The sequence below is a fragment of the Mandrillus leucophaeus genome, unplaced genomic scaffold (genome assembly GCF_000951045.1).
Source record: "Mandrillus leucophaeus isolate KB7577 unplaced genomic scaffold, Mleu.le_1.0 Scaffold215, whole genome shotgun sequence".
NCBI classification, from domain to species: domain Eukaryota; kingdom Metazoa; phylum Chordata; class Mammalia; order Primates; family Cercopithecidae; genus Mandrillus; species Mandrillus leucophaeus.
The window spans coordinates 218,575-228,817 of NW_012102199.1; the positions used below are offsets into that span (position 1 = coordinate 218,575).

Here is a 10,243-nt window from a genome sequence, read left to right on the forward strand (position 1 = left end):
AAGGATGGGAGTACCCCCAACTTCATCCTTCAAACTCAGAGTTTATGAGGCTGGCAGACCTTCTACCACCCTGGAAAGAGAAATCTCTTCCCAGCCCTTTCCCAAGGATGTGAGGGATTCTTTCCTTGTTTTCTAGATCCCTGACAAAGCTGACAGTATGCTTACATGGGAGAAAGAGGAGCTGAAAAGCATGAAGAGGAAAATGGAGAAAGATATGGAAAAATCAGAGGTCCTACTCAAGGTTAGGGGTGCCTGAGGACAACTTACAGGGGCTGGAGGGGGATCCCTGTCTGCCTAATGGACAAATCGCTCTGACCTGGGGACTGTCACAATAGCAATTCCTTCAAGCCACACTGACCAGATATTCATTGCATTTCACTTTGTGAATGGAAAAAGTGAGGCCATGGGAGATGAAGTTGGGTCTCAGAATAACCATGAACACCCACTCTGTACCAAACCCTGTGCAGTCATTGAATCCACTCGTTAAGGCTGTCCTGTGAAGCAGAAACTATGATTTCCTCATTAGAGATGGGAAAATTGAGACTCAGAGAGAGACGACCTCACCTAATAAGCAAAGCCATCAATGGCAGCGCTGTGGTTTCAGCCCAGGTGACTGGAGTCTAGCTCTTTGCACTCTAACACGTGCTCCAGCTTCAGCCAGACTTGATCTCTTGCTGCATCCTTCGCGCTTGCAACGAGAACTTCTTCATGAGGGTGCAAATGAAGGGGAAAGAGCAGCCAGACTTCGGGAGCCTTTGGGACCTATTAGGGATTGCTGGCAACTTGTGTGCTTTCAACTCATCCATTTGATAAATACTAATCTAGTACCTGCTTCCCAGACACTGAGCTTGGCATCATAGATAAATTGGTGACTGAGAAAGAACTAGCCTGGCCCTTGAAGAGTTAACATTCTAGAGGCATTCAAAGAAAAGACAGGCTGGGGACTTGTTTTATTTCCTATTGTGAGATTGTACTGTCAAGTCTTTTACTGCTGTTGAACTTTCCTTGCTTTTATACAGAGAGCTCCGCAGGTAGACTACATTTAAACAAGCATTGGACCTTGAAGGCAGATACAGAACTAAATTATATTTCACATAGCAAAGTTCAGTAAGGTTGTGTTGACTGGGGAGTGGGGAGAAGGGGAGAAGAAGGGACAGGCTGGGGGACGAGGGTGTGGACGAGGCAGGAGACTCAGGAGCTGGTGAAACGCTGTCCGCGGTGCTGAACTTGAGTAGGGCATATCTTCTGGCTGCTGTCATATTCCTTTAAATCTAATGATTCCTGAAATATCCTTCCAGGAAGTCGGAGGCAGAGAAGGGAGAAGCCCCTGAGGATGGACGTGGGAGCAAAGGGCTATAAAGAGGGAAGCGGATCATGCCCATAATCCCAGTACTTTGGGAGGCAAAGGCAGGAGGATTGCTTCTTGAGGCCAGAAGTTCAAGACCAGCCTGGGCACCATAGCAAAGCCTCATCTCTATTTTAAAATAAAATAAAACTAGCCAGGCACAGTTGTACTTGCCTGCAGTCCCTGTTCAGGAGGCTGAGGGAGGAGGATTGCTTGAGTCCAGGAGTTCAAGGCTGCAGTGAGCCATGATCATACCTCTGCACTCCAGCCTGGGTGATAGAGGAAGACCCTGTCTCTGAAAGAGAGAGAGCGAGGTGGGAAAGGACAGATGTAGATAGAAACAGAGACAGGCTGCTTGGCAGGATCTGGTCTGAATATTGCTGGAGAAAAATACCACCAATCAGATTTGTTTCAATTTAAAATCATGAAGTCAAACTTCAAATTGGCACTCAAACCTTTCCCACAGACCTCGCCTTAAGTCTCTAGAAGACTTGCTGACCTGCTGGGCAAGTGATTTCATACCTTCTCTTCCTTCAGTTCTCTCCAACTCTCTGTGCCTTCCTTGCTCTACAGTGATTTCAATGAAAACCACCAAAGGGAACCTCTCTCATTTTTCCTCTGTCGATCCTATAATTCCACCCTTCCACCCTTCTGCATCATCAACATTTCCTTCTCTCTTGGCTCATTGTCACCATGAACAAAAGGAGAGTTATTCTTTAATGGGTACAGATCTGTTTGGGAAGATGAAAAAGTTCTGGAGATGGATTGCAATCCAGCCTGGAAGACAGAGCAAGATTCTACATAAATGAATGAAGGAAGGAGGGAAGGAACAGAACAAGTAAAATTAATCTCCAAATCAGCTTACTGGAGATGATGGTTGCACAACAGTACGAATACACTTAATGCCACTAAACTGTACACTTAACAAGGTTAAAATGGCAACATGTTATGTTATATCTATTTTACTACAATAGAAAGCCCACCTCTCTTGATCTACATGCCCCTCTAGATACCTATTTCTCTAGTCCACTGGATCTTATCTGCGTATGTCAACTTGCTCATGTTGACTCCAGGCAGGCTCCTCAGCTAAACTACATTTGAACAAGCATTGGACCTTGAAGACAGATTCAGTACTAAATTATATTTCACGTAGCAAAGTTCAGTAAGGATGTGTTGACTGGAGGGTGGGAAGGAGGGGAGAAGAAGGGACAGGCTGAGGGTCAAAGCTGTCTGTGGACCAGGTAGAAGACTCAGGGGCTGGTGGAACGCTGTCCGTGGTGCTGAACTGCACCGCGGCCCTTTTTTTTTTTTTTTTTTTTGAGTCGGAGTCTTGCTCTATTGCCCAGGCTGGAGTGCAGTGGCGCAACATGAGCTCACTGCAATCACCGCCTCCTGGGTTCAAGCAATTCTCCCGCCTCAGCCTCCCGAGTAGCTGGGATTATAGATGCCTGCCACCACACCCGGCTAATTTTTGTATTTTTAGTAGAGACGGGGTTTCACCATGTTGGCCAGGTTGGTCTCAAACTCCTGACCTCATGATCCTCCTGCCTCGGCCTCCCAAAGTGCTAGGATTACAGGCGTGAGCCACTGCGCCCGGCCTGGACAGCTGTCTTGCTGGTCACTGTATTTTCATCAACTGACACATCGCCTGGCATCAGTAGGGGTTGAATTAATGGTTGAGTTCATGAACAAAAGACTTTTGAAGTCTCCTTTTTAACCCAATCAATAAATCCCAAAGATATCACATTCAGAGACAGAAGCTGGACATAAAGTATACACCCTGTAGGATTCCATTTATGTGAAGTTTTAGATTCAGCAAGAGTTTTCTTTAAGGTACAGTTAGTAAATGCTTTCTGCCTTGTGTACTGTGTTGTTTCTGCCCCAACTACTCACGTTGGCCAGTGTGCCATGAAAACAACCAGAAATGATATTCACACGAATGGGCATGGCTGTGTTTCAATAAAATTTTACTTACAAAAACAGGTCACCCATCCATAGGATGGAAATTTATCAACTCCTTAAGAACAGGCAAAACTCGGCTGGGCGCAGTGGCTCACATCTGTTATCCCAGCACTTTGGGAGGCCCAAGTGGGAGAGTTGCTTGAGGCCAGGAGTTTGAGGTTAGGAATTTGAGGCCAGCTTGCACAAAATAGCAAGATATCATCTCTACAAAAATGTTTAAAAAATAACTGGGCATGGTTAGCACGCACCTGTAGTCCTAGCTATTTAGGAGGTTGAGCTGAGAGGATCTCTTGAGCCCAGGAGTTTGAGGCCACACTGAGCCAGGATCATGCCACTGCAATCCAGCCCGGGAGACAGAGCCAGATTCTGTACAAATGAATGAAGAAAGGAAGGACTAGAACAAGTAAAACTAATCTCCAAGTCATCTTACTGGAGGTGGTCAGGGAGAGAGAGAGGAAAGGGGAGCCAGAAAAATGTATGGCATGATGGAAATATTGTACATCTTGATGGAGAGTGTTTATAAGGCTGTATACATGTGCAAATGACTTGTTTTGATGTAACTCTCAAATAATTGCAAATATCAAAGGAATATGATATGCTTCGTTTTATTGTGGAGGAAGTAAGATTTCAATGGCGGGATGCTGTCCAGATGAGATACAGCCTGGTGGGAGGGAGGAACTCGGAGAATAGCAGTCTCTTAATATTGATCAGAGCAGAGGAAGGGAGACTTCAAGGCTAGAGGTGGGGATGGAATGAGTGCCAGTTGAGAATCAAGGGGGTGACACAGGAAGATCAAGATGTGGGTAGAGTGAGTGCCAGCTCTCCATGTTACAGTGGGGAAATGCATGAGACAGGCTGCTTTCTCAGGGTGCCAGAACAGAGCCAGGCACAGAAACCAAGCAACTGACACCCAGCACAGGGAAGCTGTTGCTGTCTCTTACCGCTCCCCTCACCCCAACCCCAAAGAGTCACTGAAGGCTTCTGAACTGGGTAAGGAGGTAGGAGATGTCTGAGCTTCAACTTGGAAATTGCTTCTTCCCAAGAACAACAAGAGCTGGCAAGAGGCCGGGTGTGGTGGCTCACACCTGTAATTCCAATACTTTGGGATGCTGAGGCAGGAGGATCACTTGAGCCCAGGAGTTCAAGACCAGCCTGAGCAACATAGCAAGACCCTGTCTCAAAATAAAAGAACAGGAAAGGGTCAAGAATGAAGTGACGAAGGAAACCAATTTCTCAGAACCAATCCATATCCCAGCACTTTGGGAGGCCGAGGGGGGTTGATCACCTGAGGTCAGAAGTTTGAGACCAGCCTGGCCAACATAGCAAAACCCTGTCTCTACTAAAAAGTACAAAAATTAGCTGGGTATCATGGCACATGCCTGTAATCCTAGCTACTCATGAGGCCGAAGCAAGAGAATCCTTTGAACCCGGGAGGCGGAGGTTGCTGTGAGCCAAGATCGTACCATTGCATGATCTGTCTGGAAATGAGCAGACTCACTTTTACCTGGTTATTATGCACAGTGCCATAAACAGAAGACAACTTCGTGAATAAAAGTCTTAAGAATTTCTCTAGCTGGGCACAGCAGCTCATGCCTGTAATTCCAGCACTTTGAGAGCTAAAGGTGAGTAGCTCGCTTGAGCCCAGGAGTTTGAGACCAGCCTGGACAACATAGTATGTAAGACCTCATCTCTACAAAAATTTTTTTAAAAAATTAGCCAGTGTGGTGGCATGTGTCTGTGTCCCAGCTACTTGGTAAGCTGAGGTGGGAGGATCACTTGAGCACAGGATGTCCAGACTGCTGTGAGCTGTGATCACGCCACTGCACTCCAGCCTGGGAGACTGAGTGAGACCCTATCTGAAAATATACACATATTACTTTCCTGGATTACCTGACATCCAAGTGAACACCCAGCACCTGGGAAAAATGTAAGCAGAATTGCCTGACCTTTGACTCATATTTCCATGTTCCCATACCTTAACATACCTTCCCTTCTCTAAAAGCCACATTTAAGGGAATATCTATCAGCACCACCCACTCATCCATGTGTTTATCTGTAATGGCTATTGAGGAAACTGTACTGTTCATGGTTGTTTTTGTTTTTGTTTCGAGACAGTGTCTCACGCCCAGGCTAGAGTGCACTGGTGCAATCATGGCTTACTGCAGCCTCAATCTCCTGGGCTCAGGTGATCCTCCTACCTCAACCTCCTGAGTAGCTGGGATTACAGATGTGAATCACCACACCTGGCTAATTTTTTGCACTTTTTGTAGAGGTGGAGTTTCACCATGTGGCCCAGGCTGGTCTCGAACTCCTGGGCTTAAGCGGTCCTCCCACCTTGGCCTCCCAAAGTGCTGGAATTGCAGGCATGATCCACCGCACCCAGCCTGAATGCAGTGATATCTTCACAGTAGGTCAAAACATCAAGTTGTACACCTTAAATAAATATAATTTGTATTTGTCAATTATACCTCAATAAAGCTGGGAAAATTAAGTGGAAAAGAATACATTTTAAGTAAACTTACTACAAAAAAAAGATAAGTATGTGAGAAAATGGATAAGTTAATTAGCTTGATACAATCCTTCCACATTGCATACACAAATCAAAGCATCACATTGCATGCCATAAATATATACAATTATTATTCAATTAAAAACAAAAATTTAAGTAAAAATAATAAAGTAAACCATGAGGGGTGGTGTGATGTGAGTCAAAGGACGAAAAAAATCTTTTTTCATAAGACATAGGCATGTCTCTCCTAAAAAAGATTTCATGAAAGAAAATATTTATCCGGAACATTGAGGGAATGAATTAAATTAAAAAATAGTTCCAGGCCAGGCACAGTGGTTCACACCTGTAATCCTAAAACTTCGGGAGGCTGAGGCAGGAGGATTGTTTGAGCCTAGGAGTTTGAGACCAGCCTAAGCAATGTAGTGAGACCCTGCTTTTACAAAAATAAAAAATAAAAAATACAAATTAGCTGTCTCAGGAGGCTGAAACAAACATCACTTGAGCCCAGGAGATTGAGGCTGCAGTGAGCTATGACTGAACCACTGCACTACCACCTGTGCAACAGAGTAAGACTGTGTCTCAAAAGGATATACACACACACATATATACACACACACACACACATATATATATATCTATAAGTAAAAGCCTTTACCAGTATCAAAAATATTAGGCACACTGCCTCACGCCTGTAATTCCAAAACTTTGGAAGGTCAGAGCAGGAGGATAGCTTGAAGTCAGGAGTTCAAGACCAGCCTGGACAACATAGCCAGACCCTTTCTCTGCAAAAAGTTTTAAAACTAGCAGGGCATGGTGCTTTACTCCTGTAGTCCCAGCTACTCAGGAGGGTTAGGCAGGAGGATCTCTTGAGCCCAGGATGTTGAGGTTTTAGTGAGCTATGGTGGCACCACTGCATTCCAGCCTGGATGACAGAGCAAGATTTTGTCTCTTAAAAAAAAAAAAAATGAGAGGGTCAGTTTCTATTTAGAGGTAGAAATGCTTTACAGCCTATAAGCCTCAAGCCTGCAGCAGAGAAATCACTTTCATCCACTTCCCTCAACCTCCCAGTTCTCACTCTGCCTTCTCCTCCTCCCTTCTTCACCCAGACCCTGGCCTCCTGCCGAGACACCCTGAACTTCTGCTTCAAGGAGCGGCTGCAAGCCGTGGACCTCATGAACCAGCCTCTGGACAAGGTTCTAGAGCAGGCCGGACGCCACTCATGGGTGAACCTCTCCCGGGCCCCCACCCCACGCACGCAGGGTCAGAAAACGCCTCCTCCAGACCCTGTGGGCACCTATACCCCAGGTAGGAGTCCACTGTACTGGGTTGTATTGGTGCCCACCCAGATCCCCTTGACTGTCAGTGTAGCCCCTCATCCACTTGGCTGTCCCTTTCCTGGGAAACAGCCCTAGAGCCAATGGGAGGACTGAAAGCCTATCTTGCTAAGCACACATTGTTACTCAATTTGCCCCCCCCGTGCTCTCCTGCTCACACTCACTGAGGACTCAGTCATTCACAGGCTCTGCTCCTTTTTTTTTTTTTTTTTTTTTTTTTGAGATAGAGTCATGCTCTGTCACCCAGGCTGGAGTGCAATCACCCAATCTCAGCTCACTGCAACCTCTGCCTCCGAGGTTCGAGTGATTCTCCTGCCTTGGCCTCCTGAGTAGCTGGGATTACAGGGGCCCGCCACCACGCCTGGCTAAGTTTTGTATTTTTAGTAGAGGCGGGGGTTTCACCATGTTGGCCAGGCTGGTCTCGAACTCCTGACCTCAAGTGATCTGCCCGCCTCGGCCTTCCAAAGTTCTGGGATTACAGGTCACGGGCTCTGCTTCTAAGGAAACCAACCCAAGACGCTACTTACACTATCCCCCGCGCCCCTTGGGCTTTCACCCAGTCCCTCAATAAAACCCCCTAGCCCAGGGCCCACCACCACCTGAGAATAGAGAGAGGGACAGGGACTCTGGGAACGGAGGGCTTGGCGCCCCCAAGCGCGTCCTGGGCTTTTACAGAGTGCGCCTTGGCGCTAAATGAAGCCAAGCGGTTGTTGGTCGAGTCCAAGGACACCTTGGTGGAAATGGCAAAGAACGTGGTGGACGTCCAGGAGCAACAGCTGCAGATAAGCGACCGCGTGTGCGCCTCGCTGGCGCAGAAGGCGAGCGAGACCTTGGAGCTGAAGGTGAGCGCATTACCTGCGGCTGCCGGCAAGGGTGGGACAGGTGAGGAGAAGGGGACTGGGAACCAGCGTTATCCCCCTGCGCTTCCCTGCCCCCAGGAAAGATTAACTATGACGTTAGGACTGATGAGGGGAACTATCCACCGGTGTACGAAATACAACCAAGAGATGTACACCACCCACGGTCTCATCAAGGTACAGTTCGGGGTGAGAGCCTTCGGAGGTGGAGGCAGGGGTGCCGGTGGGTGGAGATTGCGTTTCAATGCTCTTGCACACCGCACCCGCACCCCACCAGGGTCCTCTGTCGAAAGTTCACCTGGAGACCGGAGAAAAGCTGGACAGACCACTGGTTCGCATGTACCAGAGACACGTGGGCACCCAACTCCCTGAGGCTGCGCGCCTCGCGCAGGTAAACCCCCTCCCCGATACCCCTGTAGGCGCAGCTGCGCCAATGGTAAGGCTCCTTCCTCAAGCACATCTGGACCAGGTATGATTCCCCGCTCACCCAAGTCGGCCTGTCCTTCAACTCCTGCCACGAAGTGGGGAGGGGAGGGGGCTTCAGTACCCACACGTGGCTCAAATAAGTCCCCTCAACCCCTGTCCTCCCCTCTCACACACATCCTCACTGTCCCACTCTGGCCTCAGTCTCTCTAACCTGTAAAATGAGGAGCACGTCAGCACTCACTTCAGATGGTGGTGGTGAGAACAGATGGGTTCATGCATGAAAGGCGTGTAGCATGGCACCTCCATAGAATACCCTTAAAGCAGCCGAGCTGTTGTTGTTGTTGTTACTATTATTATTATTGAGACAGAGTCTCACTCTGTCGCCCAGGCTGGAGTGCAGTGGTGCAATCTTTGCTCACTGCAGCCTTCCTCTCCTGGGTTCAAGCCATTCTTCTGCCCCAGCCTCCCTAGTAGCTGGGGCTTACAGGTGTGTGCCACCACACCCAGCTAATTTTTGTATTCTTAGTAGAGACAGAGTTCTGCTATGTTGGCCAGGCTGGTCTTGAACTCCTGACCTCAGGTGATCTGCCCGCCTCAGCCTCCCAAAGTGCTGGGGTTACAGGTGTGAGCCACCGCGTCCGGCCCTGAGCTGTTATTATTAAGCCCACTTCCTAAGGAGGCTCCTTCCTACACATCTTGACTAGATGCATTCCCCTCCCTTAGCCTGCCCTGTCACGGTTTTTTGTTTTTGTTTTTGTTTTTTCAGGCGCACCTGGCCCACCCAGATGTGTTCCCCTCCTCAGCTGTGTTCCTTACACACACACCTGGCGCAGGGGTGCCTGCTCACCCCAGGTAGCTACCTGCCTTCTGCTCTGCCTCACGGGTCTGCCCTGCTCCCTCTCCAGGGCACCGACAAGCTGCAGCGCCACATCACGCACCTGGAAAAGAACCTGGACGAGCTGCTCGCCACGCACAAGAACCTCACCTGGGGCCTCAACTGCAAAACCATCGGGCATGAGGTGGACGGCAGCGTGGTGCGCCTGCGCCTGCGCCAGCGGCAACCGCACGTGTGCTACGAGCAGGCGCAGCGCCTGGTTAATGACTGGGACCCGCGCACGCCGCCGCCGCGCAGCAAGAGCAGCACCGACCCCTAGTGACCCCAGCGTCCCCCGCCCCAGCTGGCTGGTTGGATACTGGCTGGGACCTCAGAGAGCAGACATAGCCCCATGGGGCCCTCTCTCTCCCCTGATGCACCCTCCCTCCAAGTGCCCTCTAGGAGAATTATAATTAAAAATAACAATAATTATCATGTATTAGGCACCTACTGTATGTCAACCACTTACCCTAGGACACGTTACAGCAGCATATCCTGGTAGTTAACAGAATGGATTTGGGTGCCAGAGGGCTGGGATTTAAATCCCACCTTCTCAGTTTCAAGCTATGTGGCCTTGGGCAAGTCATTGTCCCTCTCTGGCCTTGGTCTCTCCAATCTGTAAAATGAGGAGCATGACAGCACCCACTTCAAATGGTGGTTGTAGGCGGGGCGCGGTGGCTCACGCCTGTAATCCCAGCACTTTGGAAGGCCGAAGCAGGCAGATCACCTGAGGTCAGGAGTTCAAGACCAGCCTGGCTAACATCTCTACTAACAATACAAAAATTAGCCCGGCCTGATGGTGTGCACGTGGAATCCCAGCTACTAGAGAGGCTGAGACAGGAGAATCGCTTGAACCCAGGAGGTGGAGATTGCAGTGAGCTGAGATCAAGCCACTGCACTCCAGCCTGGGTGACAAGAGCGAGACTCTGTGTCAAA

The 10,243-nt window shown here is 48.8% G+C and overlaps 1 protein-coding gene across 1 annotated transcript in view; it reads left to right on the plus strand.

Moving 5' to 3' along the window:
- The window catches only part of CCDC105 (coiled-coil domain containing 105), a 21,552-nt gene extending 11,811 nt beyond the window's left edge, over positions 1-9,741 (plus strand). Inside the window, exons 3-8 of the mRNA XM_011980611.1 lie at positions 137-241; positions 6,923-7,121; positions 7,826-7,992; positions 8,089-8,184; positions 8,285-8,398; positions 9,339-9,741. Of these exons, the coding sequence (XP_011836001.1) occupies positions 137-241; positions 6,923-7,121; positions 7,826-7,992; positions 8,089-8,184; positions 8,285-8,398; positions 9,339-9,587 (930 nt within the window). The 3' untranslated portion in view covers positions 9,588-9,741. The remainder of the gene's footprint in view (positions 1-136; positions 242-6,922; positions 7,122-7,825; positions 7,993-8,088; positions 8,185-8,284; positions 8,399-9,338) is intronic.
- Positions 9,742-10,243: the final 502 nt, after the last annotated feature.